This window comes from Lepidothrix coronata, unplaced genomic scaffold (genome assembly GCF_001604755.1).
Source record: "Lepidothrix coronata isolate B3197 unplaced genomic scaffold, Lepidothrix_coronata-1.0 Scaffold107, whole genome shotgun sequence".
Lineage (NCBI taxonomy): Eukaryota > Metazoa > Chordata > Aves > Passeriformes > Pipridae > Lepidothrix > Lepidothrix coronata.
This window is the reverse complement of record NW_016690287.1, coordinates 3,817,877-3,838,972: the sequence shown is the minus strand read 5'-3', so window position 1 is coordinate 3,838,972 and position 21,096 is coordinate 3,817,877. Positions and strand designations below refer to the sequence as shown.

Genomic DNA, 21,096 nt, shown 5'->3' with positions numbered 1-21,096 from the left:
CTGCCCTCTCTCCTGGGTGATTCATAGCTCTAGAAAATGGAATAGAAAAATAGAAAATAGAATATTTTCAGTTAGAAAGGACCTACAATGATCATCCAGGCCAACTGCCTGAGCACTTCAGGGCTCACTGCTAAAGCATATGATTAAAGGCATAGTCCAAATGCCTCTTAAACGCTGACAGGTTTAAGACTCTCTGGAAGCTTGTGCCAGTGTCTGACCAGCCTCTTGGTAAAGAAATGTGTCCTAATGTCCTAAACCTCTCCTGGTGCAGCTTTGAACCATTCCCATGTGTCCTATCCCTGGATACCAGGGAGAAGAGATCAGCACCTCAGCCTCCTTTTCTCCAAACTAGACAAACCAGGAGACCTCAGTCACTCCTCACAGCACATTCCTTCCTACTTTTTTCTCAGAAATCACATAGTGTTAATATATAAGTACCTATATTTTCTTTTTAACACCCCCCCCCAGTTGCTTCACTGCCAAGAGAGAACCACTATATGAGGGCTATTAGCCACATTTTATATGGCATTTATACATCATTGGAAGGGTCTCATCCAGACAATCTGTGATGAACACAGTATAAAAATATAAATAAACCAGATTGCATTGGCTAGACCAGAAGGGTAAAGTCTAGTGATTAGAGTGATAAACATATTTGCAGATAACACAGAAAAGTGCATTTATCCCACTAGAGAGCAGTAAATTGACAGTTATTTTGGCTGGGTGCACCTTAGAGTTTCATTGTAGTTCATGTCTATAAAATATGTAGGTAAAAAGTGTGACCACGTGGTCCTTAAAATTAAAGTATTAGTTTCCCCACCAGGAAACGGGCCCTACTCTTCTGCACCCCAGCATTGTGTGATCTTGGAAAGTTGTTTAGAGCTCAGTTGTGCTTCTCAGTTCCAGTCTTAACAAGGCTCAACATAGTGTCAATGCTTTGTTTTTCTTCCTGTCCATACTCAAATCAGGCCAGAGAGTCCTACAACAAATGCCAGCAGTGCCATAATAGGTATGGACAGTTGGTTAGTGGGTAGGTAAGAATCAACCAACTCTTTGCAGAGTTCTTTATGCTTAGAAAAGCAAACAGAATGAGCTATTACTCAGCTTCAGGAGGTAAAGAAGCTGCTGCTGTGCAGGTCTCCTAAGCAGAGATTTAAACCAACCCATTTAAAGTCCAATAGTAAAGATCCATCCTTCTTGTAAACTCTACTGTCTACTCCTGTCCCTCCAAGCTCACCATTGCAGAAAAGGATACAAGCTTTAAATCCATGGGTTTTTTCCCTCAACTTGTCAAACACCAGGATGGCATGTGTTGGACCACAATAAACCTGACCCCAAACTCACTGAAATCATGAGAGTTCTCTCTCCCTCCGCTCCTGCACCTACCCAGTTACAACACACTTTAGAACAAGTTAGATGTCTGAAAAATGTACTGAAAGGGAGGGAGGGAAGGGGGGGAGGGGGGAAGGAGGGAAGGAAGGAGGGAAGGAGGGAAGGAAGGAAAGGAAGGAAGGAAAGAGGGAGGAAGGAAGGGAAAGAGGGAGGAAGGGAGGGAAAGAGGGAGGAAGGGAGGAAGGAAGGAAGGAAGGAACTCTGCCGCTGTTTGCCTTATTTTTAAGCACAACTCTGCTTCTTGCTGTTATTCTATAAATCCCATCTATCAGTATTTGCAGCACTTCAGAAGAGTCTGTATTCACCATGTCTGTCCTTTTTCGATAGAGCAACAGTTTAGGAGAGCTAATGTCAAAGAGAAGTAGTTTTAATTCTGGTCTTTCTTTCCCCCAGGCAGTCAGCTACCTTTCCAAAAGCTGTAGAAAGAAATCATCTTCTTCAAGGCCAGTGTCCTTTTGCCAAATTTGGCTGAGAGAGCCATCCCACCTAGAGGCACCACTAGGCCTCTGTGCCCCTGTGTGGGGGAGTCATCCACAGCATTATCCAACCCTTGGAGTGCTGCCAGGGCCAGAATATGTGCTCCACAGCACATGGGCTGGTGTATGGAGCACAGGGCACAGCCACATCCCCTCAGCCTTGTCAACACCTGAGTGTAAGGCAAACAGAAGGGAGATGATGATGATGATGATGATGATGAGAGAGAGCTGCAGCCTCTGTGAAGCAGAGAGACGGATCGAAGAAGGATGCTGAAAAGCAGAAAAGCACCCTGCCATGCACCAGGCAGCTTGTGATGCATCCACCAAAGCACAAGGAGAGCCCCCAGTGACCATGGGGCAGCTCAGCAGATTCTGCTTCTCACCGAGGCAGGAGGCTGCCAGTCAGCAAAGCCGGCTCAGCACTGAGCTCCACTGGAGCTGCAAGGCCCTGCCACTCACTGAGAACTGTTTTGCCTCAGTGAAAAGCACCAGCTCCTGGCTCCAGGCTCCTACAGAGATCCAAACTCAACAGAGCCAGCAAAGCAGCGGGAGCTGGCTGCAAACCTGGATATAGACACAGTGGATCTGTTCTCAGCGAGCTGATATTGCACCCCCAGAGCAGTCCTACTCTGCTTTAACCCCTGTGCAACCCCCGTGAGCCTACGAGCTGCTAACGAGACATTTGCTCCGATGAGGCAGATAATGTGAGCACTATGCAAAACCTATAAAAATTACTGACATTCATAGCATCATTAATCAGCAGCACTCATCCTCCAAGCTCCACCATCCCTCTGGGAAATGGAAAACTGCGGGTTTGATTCACTGCACATCAGCTCAGCTCTGCGCTGTTTTTGTCCCGGTCATGTCAGCACCAAACTGGAAGGAACAGCCACAGATTGGGCAGATTTGTCTGAACCACTTTGTTACCCTCACAGTTAAACCTTGGAAAACCCTTTTTTTGCCAGAACTTTTCCCTGTTGCTGCTCCTGGGAAAGATCTTTCCCTTTGGGAAAGATGCTAATTGGCTGTTTGTCATCTGGTCAGAAAGGGTAATGAGTCACAGCCTGCTGGAATTCGTTCCTGCCCTTTCCTTAAAAAAAAGAATGCATTCAGGGCACACACCTGGGTAAGACACTCTATGAGTAAGGCTTCTTTTCAGTGCAGGTACCTGGCTCATGATTCCTATTCAGCAGAGACTAAAACTTTACAAAATCAGCCACTGGCAGCACTCCCAGGATATTTTTCCATTCGCACATATTTCTAAAAATGTCAACACCAGTCTAACCATTCTCATCTGGGAAGCCTGACATCAGATGTACATTAGCCCAGGGGAAAAAAAAAACATCCAAAACACAAGCCCCTTCTAAAAAGGAAAACAAATTCGAAGTATGTTACACTGGGTTCTGTCTCTGGGCTCTATGCAAACAAGAGGAGGAAATTTTACAGAGTGATTTTACACCCCTAACAATACCATTGGAAAGTCAGACAAGGCTTTCACAGGGATGAGAAGTGGATAGTATGTGAGGTTCTTATTCCTGTATGTTTGGGTTTGTTACCCAATAGCAAACAAAACAAAGTCCCAGGCAGGACCTTAAGAGCCATGTGCAGTCCTGGAATTTTATCCAGACAGCTGAACAGCACAGCGTCTGACTGTGGGAGAGCTTCCCCAGGGAGAAAGCATTTTGGCTTGAGCATTTTGTTCCAGTCATCAGTCTCATATTATCTTCTCTTCCAAATTCAGACCCTTCACACACCTCCCCGGCATCACCTGCTTTGTCTGAGAGACTTGTGTAGACAGGACATGCCCTGATGCCATTTTGCAAGCTGAGTTCAGGCAATAAGCAATATTGTTTCCACACTGTCCTCACACCACATGCCATCAGCATTTTATCGCTGTTAGGAGAGATCTCCATTTAATTTGGTCTGTCAGGAATCAAGGAAAACAAAGGATGTGACTGCAGGCCTTGAGTCTATCTGAACAGGATTCCTGGAATGGACTAATCTGTAACTACGGAGTGAAAAGAGAGCAAGATGTTCTTCTGAAATATTTAAAATTTATATTTCACTGTCCATGAATGCTGCAAAAATGACTTTACAATTTCTCTCCCTCTGGGAAATTAATAGAAAGCCCTCCCCCCCCTCACTCACTTTCACGATGATTGAATTTTCCTCCCTCCAAGAAGGAGTAATGCTCTTGTATTACACTTTACTTCCTTGCAAATCTTACATGTTTTCTACACGTGCATTTTAACTCTGCATCCTCTCTTTAAGTATTGACTCACAGATATGATAAACAGAGTTTTTAACCTTACTCATTGTTGAAACAGACCTCAAAGACTGATACCCTGACATAAAAACTTTCACCAGACTTTCCAGAGGGGGCACCTCGGCATTCCAGACTCCACATTCTGGTGGCCTTTTCTACACGACACCCACACTAAACCATCTGCCCACTCATCTGCTGAAGGAAACCACCTCCACATCAGGAATTCCTCTGAAATTCTATTGTCCAGAACATTTGCCATCACTAAAGAGCCCTTCAGTACTCTGGGGTCTTGTCCTGCCACTCCTACTGAAGAATGACAACCTGTGTCAGAGGACTGAGACAACGGAGAAAACTGAGTCACCAGGAGAAGGACTATGTTCAGTGGAATATCATATGGGATGCTCCTGGGAAAAAAAACCCCAACCCTAAAAAAGGGAAGCCCATTGATAGGTTCACCTGTCTTTAGTGGTTCCTTCAGAGGGACTTACTTCTCACTCACTTGCTGGTGTGGTTGACAGCACTAACATCTTAAATTATTGTAGTTAGAGATGTCAAGATCCATGGATTACAGTGTCAGAAAAGATTTTAAGTGGAAGTTTACTTCTAGACTTGTGCTCTTTCTTCTCAGTCTGACTGAATTTAACTCATGATCCAGTCCCTGGGGACCTCAGCAGAGCAGCTGCTGGGATCCAGAATCACTTTGAAGTCACAGAAGAATTCTAGTGGTGGTCCTGCCCCTGCTGGGTGGTCCATGATTTCTATAGCCCTAAAACACACCTACACATGCCTGTAATATTTTGCTTCCAGTGTTACATCCAAAATCCCAGTATTTTGTAAGGGAAGCTTAGTGATGCTTTCATACCAGTCCTTGCATACCCATTTTTCTGAGGCTCCCTCAAAGCATTTGGAGAAGTCAAAGCCATGTGGAATCTAGTGATGCTCAAAAGTACATATTTATCTTTTCCTTTTGTTGTTTCCCTTTCAGCTTGTAATTAGTTTAGGACCAAATTATCCTTTTAGCACAAATGCAAAGGTAAGGAAACTTAGTCCACAGTGAAAACACTCTGGACCAGCACAGAAGGGCCTTGTCCATGTCAGAGAGGCCAGGCAAACATCTGCAGGAGATTGTTCAGGTGAGGCTGACCATGAACTTTACTGCATGCAGTGTGTGTCCAACCCTTCCTTCTTTTTTTTTTTTTTTGGTTGGTTGGTTGGTTTTGGTGGTTTGTTGTTTGGGTTTTTTTTGCTTTATATTTTTTTTAATTTCCGGTTATTTTATGGTCCAGTCTGATGGATAAGCAAGACCAGGGAATGTGCTTGGCCACCAGGGCCTCAATTGTGATTCCAAGCAGAATTAGAAGATGCAGTGAGTGAAACACAAGGTACACCCTACACTAGGGCTGTGCAAACAGGAAAATCAGTCAAAAAACACAGCAACAGTATCCCCCTCTCACTTGTGCTCCTCTATGTGCAGTTAGAAAAGTTGGGGGTTTGTGTGGTGACTTTTAGTAAAGTTGAATATAGATGAGCACAGGTGGAAGCAGAGTTAGATGAGAACAGATTTCGGGAGAAATAACTGTGCTCAGTGAATAGAGACTGGTTATTGTTTAAGGTAAGAAGGTACCAACAGGGTGAACCTGTAGAGCTTTCAAGATACTCCCAAGAAATTGCCTGAGGGCAAGATGCTGCATCCAAGCAGGGCTATATTTGCACTTGCCACCTAAACAGTTTGAGGGAATGTTCCCAAGCAATTAATCACAGTCAACTACCCTGTTAAAGGCTCCTGGTCACGGTGGTAAGTCTGTACCCAAGAACTGTCTCCCAAAATACTTCCTAGGCACAATGTGGGAATCAGCAGAGGCCAGGAACAGAGCCCACTAGGCTGTGTGCCGAACACCTTGTTTCAGAGGGAGCCTCCAACAGCATGAACACAGGCTGCTGCTGCCAGCTGGCCTCAGTGCCAGGGAATGGTCCTGGGCACATTTCATTTTCTAATATAGATGCAGTCAGGATGTCTATGAGAATTCGTATCTCCTCCTTAGTGGAATATCCAGCTTCCTTATTAAGAACAGAACCTACCCCATTTTTCCACTAGCAAGAGGCAGTGCAAATTCCATTTTGAAATACACACTGTTTCCAAGCCTCCCAGAGAGATTTCTCTCTCATGCTCCAAAGCCCTAAACTTCTCAGCCTCTGCTCTGTTGTCGGTATCAGTTGTCAGCATCACTCGGGTGGAGATCAAGTGGGCAATGGGAATCTGGCAGAAATTTTGTCATTTGCTGAGACTTACTCCCCCAAGTCTGCAGGGAGATGCCAGTGTCTGCTTTGGATCCACACTTTAGCACACTCTCCTAAAGATGGGTACCTGTATCCTTCCTTTCAAAGCACTGAGCAAGCTTTTGACACACGATCCTGAGAGATATTGTGCAGGTATTGTGCCCAGTGGCTGAAATCCAGAAACAACTCTGTGAGCCACCATTCCTCGCTTAGACAAATGCACTGATATCTCAGCTATAGACTCCTGCTCTTGCCTTTGCTTCTTATTTGGCTTCAGGAAGATTGTCTCCTTCAAAGCACAGTGGCTAAGCTTTAGCTAGAGGGTATTCCTTCCCAGAATGATCTTTGTCACCTTGCAGACTGTTTCTTTGCATCATTCTCTTGCATAATAAAACAACATGTATTTTCACATTAACCTTCCTTTAAATAAACCTCTTATGCAGCACTGCCTTGAAAATTATAGTGTTTTCTGAAATAAAAAACCCATAATAATTTGCTCTGCAAATTCGTGGTAAAGCCTTCCCTCAATTACACTCCTGCGGATTTTCAAATCAGTTTTAAACAAGACAGAAAAAAATTATAAGGCTACACTGCTTACATAATTCAAATAATTTTTCGCCTCCCCAGTCTACTTACAAACAGGCAGGAAGGAGAGGAACTGGAGGAAGAAGAAGAGGTTTTCCATGTGTTGAACTTGCCTGAGCAAATGAAGTATAGTAGCATATAACTAATCCCTACTAATTCTGAAGGGAACAAGGAAAATCCTGGTATATAGTTGTGAGATTTTTTTGGGGAAAAGGTGCTGGTACTTCACCATTGGAGTGCAACCACAAAAAGGAAGGAATTTTAGCACAAGATTGTAAATTACAGTCTCCATGGCACACCATAGTTGAAACACAGAAATAAAGTATATCTTCCTTTTCTGTCTCCAGCCTGTCAATCAAGTATTAAAACCTGTGCTGATTTACTTGGAAACATTCCCCTGATAAAAGTGAATTACTAATACAGGAGAGAATTTTGCAGGTTACTGTTGGTAAATTCTACATACTATCTGGAAAATTATTAATTCTGCAATAATCATATAGATTATGTGTTCTGGGAAGCCCCCACTCTAATGAAAACATTTTGTTGCAGCTAGGAAGGTTATTAATGTTACTATTAGATCAGGTCATTTCTGGAGATCAGGTGAATTTCCTAAAAATTCAAAGCAACATTGTTCCATTGGAAAGGGTAACCTCATTTTCATGTCACACCAAGTCAAACTAAGGAGAAATTCACTGAAAACAAACGACGCTGCAGTCCAAATAAGGATACTACATTACTACATTACACAAGTAAGAAAGCATTGCAATATATAAACTAATTGTGTCTGAATGCTGTTCTTTGTCTTAAAACAAGTTGATATTTCTCTTTGCAGCTTCTAATTCCAATTAATTTTTTACTCAGGTCATTATGAGCTTTACTATTTTCCTATTCCAATTAACATAAAGCTTTTTATTTCATATGACTTTAATGACACAAGACCCACATCTTTCACAATGTTTCATCATACAGAAATGGAGTATGTTCTGGCCAATGGACCCACAGGTAGCTCCTGGAGAATTTCTGTGTTTATTCCTCCTATAAACTGACACAGTGATGTCAGAGAGCATGATACTCACTGAAGAGTATCAGCACCCTGAGGTCCCAAATTTAGGCATGAGCAACAGAACTTTAACAAGCAGGCAAGGAGGCCTGGGGAGCAGTTAATGCCTACAACAAGAAAGTGAAAAGAAAAACCCCAAAACCAACCAACCACAAAGCAAACACTACAAAAGCTACAAATACACTAAATGACACATTCTTAAAAAATATTTAGTGGTGCTGAAGGCATAAGCCTTGTCAGAATGATTTTGGAACAACAACTTTGGTTGTTCACAGACTCTATTATTATAAAGACCTTTTCTATTTAATTTTTTAGACATTTGTAGCTATGATAGCCTACGGAATGAGGCTGGAGGTCACACAATGACAGGCTAAAGCTGCACCAAAGGCAGGCAGATGCTCTTAAAACTCTGTCTCACAGTTTCCTTGCTGCCCCTCTGTCCTGAACAGGATCAACCTTGTTATTTTGAGGTGTCTCCAACACACCGACTGCTTGACAACACACGGACTGCTTGACAACACACCGATCCCACCACCGGCCAAGTACCAAGGCCAAAGTCTTGATTAGGTGCTTAAAGCCCTCCTTTCATTATTCCCCAAGTCTGGCAGCAGTCAGCCTGGAGGCTCTTGTCAAATTTCATGACTTGTCATGACATCTTGCTAACTGACTGGAACAGATGTCAGGAAGGGAGCTTGTCCCTCACCACGGCCCAGTGGCACCATCACGTGCCCATAAACGCTCTCCCCGTTTGACCTCAGCACGAGCTGCACTGATACTACGTCAGGAAGAAGAATTTCTTCACAGAAAGGATGGTTAAGCATTGGAAGGGGCTGCCCAGGGAGGTGGTGGAGTCCCCACCTCTGGAGGTGTCCAAGGAATGACTGGACGTGGCACTCAGTGCTCCGGGTTGGAGGACAAGTTGGGGATGGGCACAGGTTGGATTGGATGATCTTGGAGTGCTTTTCCAATTTAAATGATTCTGTGGTATATTTCAGAAGAGTAAGCCTTTTTGTGTGCACATGTATCATCCATGAGACTGGAAGTGCACTTATATTTGCTTTGTTACCTAATGAGTTGTGAATGTCAGCACATGGAGAAGACAAGCTGCTCCAGAGCAGTGTGGATCAAGAACCCCATCGCCACCACCTCCACCAGAACAGGGGTGTTTGCATCATGAGAGTCCAGGGAACAGCCAGCAGAAGTGCCATGTTCTCCTTACGGGGTCCAAATGAAAAAAGCACACAAAAGAGGGATTTGTTTGTGCCGTTCAGAGCAGCATTAGGTCCCCTCTATGTTCAGTGACCCCACCAGATGGGTCACAGTGCACAGCTGCTGGCACATAGCTTTTGCCTGCAGAGCCACTAAGAGCCAAGCAAGAGACCACAGGGTAAATCTCTCTCTTCCCTGAGATCTACATTTTATATGTCCCAGTCCAGCCAAGCCCATTCCTATTTGTACCTCTCTCCCCCTTTGAAATGCTCTGTCTTCCCTTCCACAGCCTTTCCTTCACCCTGTTTGTATACAGATCATTGTCCTATTGTTCATAAAGCACTCAGAGGTGAATGGTATTATATAACTGCTAGTTACTGCTTTATCATTTTTTTAGAATGATGGAAAAATGGAAGGGAAATGCAGACTCCCCTTGGGGCCAGGTTAAGCAAACTAAACTTACATTACTGGTGACCCAAATGAACATTCACCTCAGTATCCTCAACATGGAAGAATCCATTTTAGTACCTACTGTCCCACACAAAATGACAAGCCATTAGTAACTATGGCATGTAAGCATGTGTGGGGTGAGAAATCTTCCATGCTGTAGCTCCAAGTCAAAAGACTTTACAAAAAAGTGTGGGTTTGTTGTTCAGTTGGGTTTGCTTGGGGTATTTTTATCTGTTTCCAATTATTTGCTATTCATTAAGCTTATCTTGATGCTTTTGATATGGTAAAGAGGTTTTATTCAGCTTGCTATTCATTCCAGGCCAGCTAAGATAAAATCGGTAACAGATTTCCTTCTTGTAATGGGCTTAGAATTGGCACATGCAGCCAAAACTCTCTTCCCGTTTCATATTTCCCCAGTTCTCTCTTACTCACATACTCTTTTCTGGCAGAAGTTTGCATCATTTAGTGTCTTCTGCACTTCTCTGTATCCCAAGCACGGACACCAGCTGCCTGCTGAGCCCAGTGAAGCTTCTTGATCCTGAAATCTATTACAGCAAAAGCAGGTTCTCGCTGCTGAAAAGTGGAATTACACCCTCACCCAGGCCAAAATTGCAGTTCTTCATGCAGATAATCCTGCTGCTTGGTTTGCAACTGATCCTGACAGGATCCTGACAGGATCAGTGGATCATGTCAAGAGGACTGCTCTGATGAGTTAGTGGCTACAGAAACAGGCCCTCTTTCTAGTAACAATCTGGTGTTTCCAACACAGTGTGCTACAGAACCACTTCTTTTCCAACTCACAAACTGTACCACAAACTTACATATTTGCCCCGAAGTCTGAGGAGAAGGCCAAGGTTTCAGCACAGTATGTAGTTCATCTTCAAATAACCACAGAATACCCTGGGTTGGAAGGGACCCACAAAGGATCATCAAAGTCCAACTCCTGATCTCAAAACTCAGTCTCAAAGATCAGTCCATCAAAAACACCTGCTGAGCACTATGTTACTTTAAGCATGTGCTTAAAGCTGAGCCCACACTCAATGCCTTGCTGGTCATACCACTCAGTGTTTGGCAGCAGTCTCTCTCACTAGAAAGCAAATTCTCTACTGCCTTAAAAGCCAATAGAAATTATGCATTATTTGTAAAGAAGGTGTCAAAGCCGAGTTTGCCTGAACTGTGCTTGATAACTCTTTAGAAACACAAGCAAAAAAAATATTTTCAGCCATATTTTGAGAACAATTGTTTTTCTTTTTATTGGAAAGTTCTGTTGCATTATTATGGCAAAACACAGTATATTCAAACTGAAGGCTGAGGAATGATTTGACAAGTTTGTACAGAACTCTTTGCAGCAGTCAGGGTATTTTGCTTTCACTAGGCTTGGTTTTTGTTTGGACAAACTCTACTCTCAGTTGTGGCAGGGCACATATTAGAGATTAGAAAAATATTCTTCCCTGTGAGGGTGGTGAGGCAGTGGAAGAGGTTGCCCAGAGAAACTGTGGATCCCTGGAAGTGTTCAAGGCCAGGTTGGATGGGGTTCTGAGCAACCTGGTCTAGTGGAAGCTGTCCCTGCCTTGGGGACAAGGTTGACTGGGGGGTTGGAACAAGATGATCTTTAAGGTCCCTTCCAACCCAAGCCATTCTGTGATTCTATATGCTAGAATCTGAAGATGAATTTAGCAGCTTGGCTCTCATGGGAAGTTAAAGGCCCTCAGCACCTTGCAAGACTTAGTCCTATGGTGTCTCTGCAAACATGAAGTAGGGTTTAACAAGCAGCCCTGAAAATGTCACAGTTCACTGCCACAGAAGGGTGAGGATTTCACTCCCCCTTGCTTCCCACTTCCCTGCACCACTGACCTCTCCCATCCCTTCCTCTCACTGGCTCTGGCACTCACTTGCTTTCCAACTCACTAATTTGACAGAAAAAGATCTACTTTGTTGTTGCCGCATTGGATTTTCTGTCAGGTGAGTGAGCTCAAGCAGCTCCTGGAAGAGAAGGCAGCGCTTGCACTTCCACAAGGACAGAACCAGTTCAGCGTAAGCAACAAAAGGGCACACAGTGGGAAGGGGAAAACTGAAAAGGAGGGAGGAAGACAAAGTCTTCCCTTTAGATCACCAGTGGGCTTTAAGATCGGCTCATCCCACCCCCCATAGCCCTGATCTCTTTTTAACCTACATCAGCTTAGTGTTACTCCACTAAATGCAATAACTACAGTGATGTAATTCAGATCACTAATATCCATATGCAGGGTTCTACTGTGAAACAAGGGATTGTTATGAACACATTGTCCCTGCTCGGAGGAGCTGACAGTCCAATTCAACACAACATGCAATTGGAAGACCAAACTCTGGCTGGCAAAACTGATCAGGAAGCTGGGGGGAGTAGTTACAGAAAGACAAACCCAACATTTTATCCTAAAAGACTCACTGAATTGCTTGGTACTTCTTCAGGTGAGTCAGATGGATTTGATTGGTGAAAGCAAATCAAACTACTCACCTGAGCAAAAAGCTTTAAGTTCTTCAGTGATCTAGATCTCAGCATGTGCAACAGGGAATTATAGCACTTCTTTGTTTCATCTTAGATTCAGCCTCCCCAGAGAGCTGATTCTGCACTTCCCTTTGATGCAAAAACTCCCATCAAAGCAAACAGGAGATCTGCCTGAGACTGGAGTGCAGCTGCACGGGACACTTTGCCTGTCAGTCTTGTTGAAGCTTCTCAGCGTATTATGGCATCACATCCCACCTAAATAAACAAATAAACAAGAAACCTACACCTAAAATTAACGTGAAAGATGCTGTTCTCTATTATCAGATTCAACATCCTTCCTCTCACCCCAGGGGTTTGGGCTGAGCTCTGTATTCATGAAAAATACGACTTGCTTGGCACTTATTTTACTGAATAGGAAGGAAAAAAAACATGATGCATTTGGGCATTATCTTTAGAGGCTACAGTAAGGGGCAGGGAAGCAGCATTTGTGTCTGGCTAAAGAGAATGTCAGAGCGCTGCTCTGCAAAGCTGATTTAAATTTATGGCAGTACATACATCTGAGGTACTTGCATAAATTATAATCCTGACTGAGATTTACTTAGTTATATTAGAAAATTTGTCAGAAACAAACCTGGAGTGTTGACATCCAAGCCTTCTTTTTCTGTTAGTCTTGCTGTGCCACTGTGTGTGGGAAAGGCATGGAACATCCTTCAGCAATAAAACAGGAGTTTGAGGGGGAAACAGAGATGTCCTTTGCAAGAAAAAAGGTAACACAGCTCTTTGAGTTAAAGGAGCAACTTCGTGTCAGTCTTCACTAGCAAACTGTACCACGCTGATGAAGACAATGAATGTGTCACTCGTCCTTCAACGTCATCTTAACTGTAAAATCCACAGCACTGAGAAGGTTTTGTTTGGAAATAAAAAGCAAACGAGGATGTGTTCTGATGAAAGATGATGCTCTCCATCCCAGTCTGAGATATAAGCCACGCAATGGTTATTGAAGTATCACGGCTTGCCACATTAGACTCCTCAAGTGCCATCCATTCCCAGTCTGTTATCACTAAAACCAGTGAACTGTGTACACAAGTGGTGTGTGCATACATAAAGGTGACTGATACACGTGCCAAAGTAATCTGGAGCATACAACGAAAACAGTTTTGCAGATATTGCACTGATATTCTACTTTCTTGTTATGTCTGTCCACTCCCTCATGCTTTTGATCTGTTGTGCACTTGGATAGAAACCAGTAACAGCAGACGGAAAAGATACTTTCAGTCTCAAAAATATAACAAAGGTATAAAACTCTAAAACTACCAAAAAAAAAAAGCTGCACATACTTTCAGGGTGGGGACAGTAAGCACATGACTGAATTATTTAGAAATTCTGAAACAGGAAGGTAATAAAATTATTTATAAAGAAGTATATCTACAATATTTAATAATTTAAGGCTCACAAGAAACTAACATATCAAGACAACAGAAGTTTTCTGCTATAGGGTTCAAAGCACCAAATTCACTTCACATACAGGATAACCAGATCTGTATTGATCACAAGTGGAAAACTCTGAAAGTGCTGATCTGCTAATGTTCCTAGTGCTTTAATGATGTCATATTTCACAGGAATAAGAAATCCCCTCTCAACCATAAATACACTCATACAGATATAAAATATATTGGAATTATTTCAATTTGAAACTACAGTACAAAAGCCCTCAACCTCCCTCCCCCCCCAGTCCATTCATTCTCCACGCACACATCTCCCCCAACTCTTTAATACTAAACTTGGAGCAACTGAATTGGTTACAAATTACCCATTTAAAACCAACCACCATTTGCTACAGTAAGTTTCTACAAATTAGATTTTTTACTGTCATAATTTACCAGCTCCTGCATCATGGAGCGTAGCTTATTCTTAGTCTACTTTAAAAATAGGTGACCCTTTGTGTCATGGAAAAAGAACATAAAAACATGTATTCCTGGAGGACTGCTCAGGACAGTGATCAGTTTAGAAAATACAGCCTGACTTAAAAAACTAATTGGTACTAAAAGAATAATTATAGTAGCAAGTTTCTGACACCAGTAAATCTTTCTACATCTCTGAACTCTAACTCTCTCCTCTCCTTACAGGTCTGTTTCCCTATTGGTGTCCAGACAGAGAGCATAGAGGGATTTTCTGAGATCTACATTGCTTTTCGCCTTGATAGTGGCTTTTTCTATGGAGCTGGTGCCATTGTTGAACTCCTCACTGTTTTCCAAGTGCACAACAGATTTGTTCAGAGAGTTTGTACTGGGTCTTCTCTTCGCATCTGCCCCCGCTGTGCTGCCCTGAGCACTACTGTGCTCGTCTTTGAGGATAGATTGCTCTTCATGATCAGTCTCTCGGTGGTAGAAGTAGTTGAAGTTGGACACAATGACAGGGACAGGGAGGGCGATGGTGAGCACACCTGCAATGGCACACAAGGAGCCCACAATCTTGCCCCCCACAGTGACAGGTCTCATGTCCCCGTAGCCCACAGTAGTCATGGTTACCACTGCCCACCAGAAAGCATCAGGGATGCTGGAGAAATGAGACTCGGGGTCATCGGCCTCAGCAAAGTAGACAGCGCTGGAGAAGAGGATCACCCCGATGAAGAGGAAGAAGATGAGGAGGCCCAGCTCCCTCATGCTGGCTTTCAAAGTCTGTCCCAAGATCTGAAGCCCCTTGGAGTGCCTGGAGAGCTTGAAGATCCTGAAGACTCTGACCAGACGGATGACCCTGAGGATGGCCAGGGACATGGCTTGCTGCTGGCCCCCTCCCCCATTGCTGCTGCCAGCCCCAGGCTGCTGCTGCTCGTGGGCCAGCTCGGTGCCCAGGGTGATGAAGTAGGGGATGATGGCCACGATGTCGATGATGTTCATGATGTTGCGGGAGAACTCGGGCTTGCTGGGGCAGGCGAAGAAGCGCACGAGGAGCTCGAAGGTGAACCAGATCACACAAGTGGTCTCGATGATGAAGAAGGGGTCAGCCAGGCTGCTGGGGGGCTGCATGGGTGGGGAGTCCCCGGTGGTGCCATTCAAACCTCCACCTTGTGGGGGCAGGGGCACAGGCAACTCCCTCTCGTCCCTGAACTCGGGCAGGGTCTCCAGGCAGAAGGTGATGATGGAGATGAGGATGACCAGCACGGAGACGATGGCGATGGCCCGGGCTGAGCTGGAGCTCTCGGGGTACTCAAAGATGAGCCAGACCTGGCGCTGGAACTCATTGCGGGGCAGGGGCTTCTCCTCCTCTTTGATGAAGCCCTCGTCCTCCCGGAAGCGCTCCATGGCCTCCTCACCCAGCTGGTAGAAGCGGATCTCGTCGGCGAAGACATCGATGGAGACATTGACGGGCCTTCGGAGCTTTCCCCCGGACTGGTAGAAGTACAGGATGCCGTCAAAGCTGGGCCGGTTGCGGTCGAAGAAGTACTCGTTGCGGAGCGGGTCGAAGTAGCGGATGCGCTTGTCCGGGTCCCCCAGCAGCGTGTCGGGGAACTGATTGAGGGTGCCCAGCTGGGTCTCGAAGCGCAGCCCGGAGATGTTGATCAGCACCCGCTGGTGGTGCATGGCGCCCGGGTTCACCGCCGCCGCCGCCTCCTCCTCCTCGTCTCCCGCCGCTGCCATGGCCATGCCCCGGCGGTGTCCCCCTTCCTCCGGGGGTCCCACGTCCGCGCCGGGGCGCGGGGCGCGGGGCGGTGGCCGGGGCGGCGCGGGGGGGGCGCGTCCCTCCGCCCGCCGCTCCTCGGGGCCGCTCCCGCGGGGACTCGGCGGGGGCCGCTTGGGCTCCTCGTCCCTCGGCGGGGGCCGCTCGGGCTCCTCGTCCCCCGGCGGCGGTGGCATCGGCGGCGGCGCGGGCGGCGGGGCTCCCTCCTTGCCGTCGCTCAGCTGCGGCGAGCCCGCGATGTGTAGCAAGTTGCCCCGCCAGCGTGCCCGGCCGCCGGCGGCCGCGGCATCCTCGCCACCCGCGATGGCCGTGGTGCCGCCGTTCTCCAGAGTCACCAGCGCGATCTCCATGGGCAGCAGCGGCAGCAGCGGCAGCGGCGGCGAGAGGCAGGCGCGTCTGAGGCGGCGGGCATGCTGCGCTCGCCGGCCCCGCTGCCGCCGCCGCCGGGCACCTCCGGGCGGCCGCCCTGCCCTGCCCTGCCCTGCCCTGCCCTGCCTTGCCCTGCCCGACCCGCCTCCCCTCACTGCGCGGCCGAGCGCGGCCGAGCGCGGCCCGGGGGAGCCGCCCGGGGACCCGGATATGAACGAGCGATCATTATATTATGGGCGCTTGACGTCAAAGAGGATCCCTCCTGCTCCGCGCCCCCGTGCAGGCAGCGCCAGCATCCCCCGGGGACCATCGGGATGCCGCGCATCCTATCCCACCGCGCCCCGCCCCGCCCCACCAAAAGGGATCCGCGTCGAGTCGCGGATGAGCTCTGGGAGCGGGTCCCAACCGTGGGATTCCCACACGTGCCCTGGGGATGCCCACAGGTTTCGCGGCGCGGGGAGCGCTCCGGGGATGCGGGAAGGCGGGCGCCGCGGGTACCTGTGCCCGGGGAGGGAGGGCTGAGCTCGCCCTCCGCCCCCCGGGGCTCCCGCACGCTCCCCCAGCCCTCGCCCCCGCCGCGCCCGGGGATTACGGAGCGGCCCCCCACGCGTGGATTTGCTCGCTAAAGGGATTGCGCGCAGCTGCAAACCCCCACTCACCTCTAATGAAAATCAGAACCGACAGCCCCGGGGATTCCTGGCGCCTCTTGGCGTGTATCTGCCCCCGCGCTTTTCCCAGTGGAATGAGAACAAAGGAAGGGATTGGGTATTTTTATTTAGATTTGCGGTTGCTCTCCCCCTCTCCTCCTCCCCCCGGTTTCTCATGGAATTAGTGCAGCTCCAAAAGGTGCTTCCCATGCCAGCAGACAACATTTCTACCTTTATGTGAGCGTTTGCAAACGGGGCTATTCTCTCCCTGTGATGCATTCTTAAACCCATATCCAAGTCTGAAACATTTCAGTAGATGCACATTTCATTAGAGAAAAGGAATTGAAGCAGCTTTGCACAATGACTTCAGTTACAGTTCAGTAATACAGTCCATGCTAAGATCTCACTTTCTGTATTCAAACCATGAAATCATTTATTCTATTCAAGGTCTACCAGTGAATATACTAAATATGTATATAAATACCATAGGATGAGAACCTATCTGCATATACACCACTCCACTCTTGTGGCGTTTTTGGGTTTCTAACAAAATCGAGTGTAAACATGAAATTAAGTTTTGCTTTCCAGTTGGCATCACTGCAGAGACATTTTTCCTGAATCCTTATGGTAATATTCATAGCTCCATCAAGCAGTTTACATACATTCACCGTGCGTAGCGGTTTTCCCTTAATTTAAAACATTACCTCTGTGTATTAAATATGCCCAAAGATATTAAAGGCAGTGCCAAAATAGAAAACCACAATTGCATTAAATAGTTTCTGTAACTGGTGATTTGCCCATGTTCTGTAATTTACCTCTGAGAACTGAGTACAGAATCACTGACCTGTTTTGCCACCGTGCCAGTGAAGTAAAGGACCTCTTTACTCACACAAGTAATTCCTAGAAGCAAAGTTACAGATAAGTTTCTAGAGCAGCCTCTTTGAAAAGAACAGCCCTCTGATTTAAAGCTATTTAATGGAATAATGTATCAAATTTGCAAAATGTAGTATAACAGCCCTTGGGACTAGCAAAGTCCACAATAAATACAGACACACCATAAACACACCTGTGCACTCCAACAAGTAGTAGCTGATCTGTTGCCAAGGAATGTCAGGGATTATAACCAAAGAAGGGCTTCCACACTGCAAAATTAATCTGGTTTTCCAGCTCTGTCAGCTGCTTTAATGCAAGGCATTCTCCCTCCAAACATTGCCTCAGGAATAATAATATTTCAAGAGGAAACATCCCCAGACATTTGTGATGATGGGCACCACAGAGAGCACAATAAAGTGCACAGAGGGCTAGTAAACTTGCTGCCTCTCAAATGGTTGTATCCATTATGTCATTCCTTCATCAATAATAGGGAGCGCCTGGGAGAGATTACGCTGAATTTAAATTCTCCCTTCAAACCAGGTTTCTAGCCTTTCTAAATACTGCATTGTGGTGTTCACATCCTGAATTTGCAGGCAGATGGGATTATGCTAAAGTGCAGAGAAAGACTTGCCCAAATTCATCAGGATGAAAGCCTCACAGAAAACCCTATGAAGAAAACGTATGTTATTAATTGATATCTCAGGAAAATACAGCTGCTTGTATAACGTTTGAGTAACTTGTGACTATTTTGCAGCTTTACCAGTTCTGAGAATTTAGTATGGTATCTGCAGATGTGGGTACAAAGGAAGTAGGGAGAAAAGGGTGAAGAAAAAGGGGGAGGATGATGTTAAAGGGGAAGAAACATCTGCTCCAAGCAGGGAGTTTTAAAGGGCAATTTTTGCTTAATAGACTTCATTTTTTGAGTTTGGTGTAAACACCCCAAACTCTTTCTTGAAGAGCAGTCCTACCAGCAGAAAGCCAAGATACTGGAGAGAAAAAATGACATGCAGAATAGGGAAACATATCAAGTGCTGAGATGTGCTGTTAATGTTTTAATTAGGCACTCCCTGATAAAGACTTTATTTGTCCCCATACTTGTGATTTAGCCAAAAGTACTTCCAACCTGAGCACCTGCACACATGAAATCAGTCCCTAACCCTCCAGCACACCCACACCAAAATTTAGCATTCTCTCCATCTCCCACTGCCACTCAGATCTCCTAATCCAGTTATAACACCTATTGTCCTGTCCTGTGACTGGGATGTTGCTTCCCCCCCCCATCTTTTCCACACAATGGCATTAGTGACTTATCCCACAGCCTCATTTGCAGGTTTTCTCCTGAGGCTGGAAAAGTGGGACTCACCTGGCTAGGCAGCATCAAGGGGCGGCCTAAATCCAATTCTTTTAAGATTCCCTACTTTGCCAACTAATACCTAGGAACGGTTCATACAAGTTTTGCAGAAAAAATGCTGCCCAAGCCAGAGATTCTCTTTCACCTAAAGGCAGGTTGTACTCACAACACTACCTTACCAACACTTCCATGGGGAGAAAACAAGGATCACATCCTTATGCCCAGCAGAGCCATCATGTCAGGGACCTGAAAAATATGCGCCTATGGCACAGGTTGCCCAGAGAAGCTGTGGCTGCCCCATCCCTGGAAGTGTCCAAGGCCAGGTTGGATGGGGCTCTGAGCAACCTGGGATAGTGGAAGGTGTCCTTGCCCATGGCAGGGGGTTGGAATGAGATGGTCTTTAAGGTCCCCTTCCTGCATTCTGTGATCCTGTGATTCTACCTACCCACACCCAAACACACCTACACACACACTACACACCCTCTGGTGCACCTGACTAAGGACACCTTAGGGTCAACCAGTCTTTTCACAGATACTCCCTCTTGGGCCATCCCTATGACTGACAATGAGTAGCAGCATCACAAAAATAAATACAAAATGCTGAGATGTGGAGAGATGCACACCAGCCTCAAGGCTTAATCTGCCCACAGCCCCCTTGCTTCTCTGTGGCAGTGGGGCTCCGTGTGTCTCCCCACAGGAGACAGGGACCCCACTAATGTGCCTCATGGGGTGACTCCTTTTTTTTTTTCTTCTCCATGTGTTGACTAAATAACAGTGCCACTGTGGCAGATGGTGAGGAAATCATGTGAAGCCGAGAAGACACCGAAGGGGTTAAAGGCAAATCCGTGCCCCCGCCACTTGGTTAATTCCTTGCAGCCTGATCCTGTGTTGAGATGATTCAGGCCAGAGAGAGAGACTGCCACAGTCCCCAGGAGAGACCCCAGGGAAAAGACTCGTATTTCCTGTTCAGGAGGATTAACTACAAGGCCATTGAAAAAATCACAGTAAACATCTGGATGTGAGCACTCCATCTATCAAGCCCTAATCCATGAAGTTATTCATTAATGAATTCAGCAAATTCACACTGTTCTATATATAGGGTTGTTGGCTAGTAGGTGTTTTACACCTCTATCATAGATTTTTATTTTTTGTACGAAGCAATCTGCTGTATTCTGCTTTTGTTTGATTAATTGTTTAGAGTAATTCTTTTGCCTTTAAAAAAAAAAACACACACCACTATATTTTCTGATACTATATAAAAATCCAATAGTTAAAACCCAACCACGTTCCTGCCTTTGCTTTGCAATTTTAAGCCCAGGTTCCTCTGGAAACTTTCCATCACACAGGGATGGAAAAAACATTAAATAATAATTGATTTTCTTTTCTGTATTTTGTTTTGATTAAAATGAGTATCCCTCTCATTTATCTTCAGACAGAAAGTAAGCATTGAGTAAATGGTCTGGTTAATTCAAAAGTAATTTGATCACAACATCCATAATTTACATTGACTGGAACAGCAGGAAAGATGCTGAGCACTAGCAGATATCAAGCTTATTCATTTAAACAGACTACTTCCATTATGCTTTACATCTTGTTCATGTAAACTACTCTAAGAACTATAATGACCCACATTTTATAAGGGGGAGACTTACACACAACTCTGCCCTTAAATGTCATGTTAAGCTTGAGTAACACCCCAGCCTTTATTTTCTGCTAAATCCAGGGGCACATACCTGTACTCTCAAGTTTTTGCTCTTGTTACAACAGAATGGCCCAGGTGGACAGTTCCAACTGTGACAACACAATTTAAAACAGAATGAAGACAAGTAAGTGAACTCTGAAGGAATAAAGTATCAAGACCTGCAGAGCCACTCAGATACACCAATCCAATTTTATCTTCCCTGCTAGTGCAAATACTCTCACAAGTGAATTTTGCTTGCATCAATGCTTCTGTAAGGATTGTACTCCACTCCAATGC

General features: G+C 45.7%; 1 protein-coding gene across 4 annotated transcripts in view; it reads right to left on the bottom strand.

Annotated features, from left to right (window-relative positions):
- LOC108501786 (potassium voltage-gated channel subfamily A member 5-like) overlaps window positions 1-16,228 on the bottom strand; it is a 28,416-nt gene extending 12,188 nt beyond the window's left edge. For 2 of the 4 annotated variants that reach the window (XM_017824017.1, XM_017824018.1), the window contains exons 1-2: window positions 12,832-16,228; window positions 12,210-12,480 (exon numbers count right to left, since the gene is read on the bottom strand). In XM_017824017.1, coding sequence (XP_017679506.1) covers window positions 14,321-16,228 — 1,908 coding nt within the window. In that variant the 3' untranslated portion in view covers window positions 12,210-12,480; window positions 12,832-14,320. The remainder of the gene's footprint in view (window positions 1-12,209; window positions 12,481-12,831) is intronic. The other 2 variants (XM_017824019.1, XM_017824020.1) reach the window with 2 other exon arrangements.
- Window positions 16,229-21,096: the final 4,868 nt, after the last annotated feature.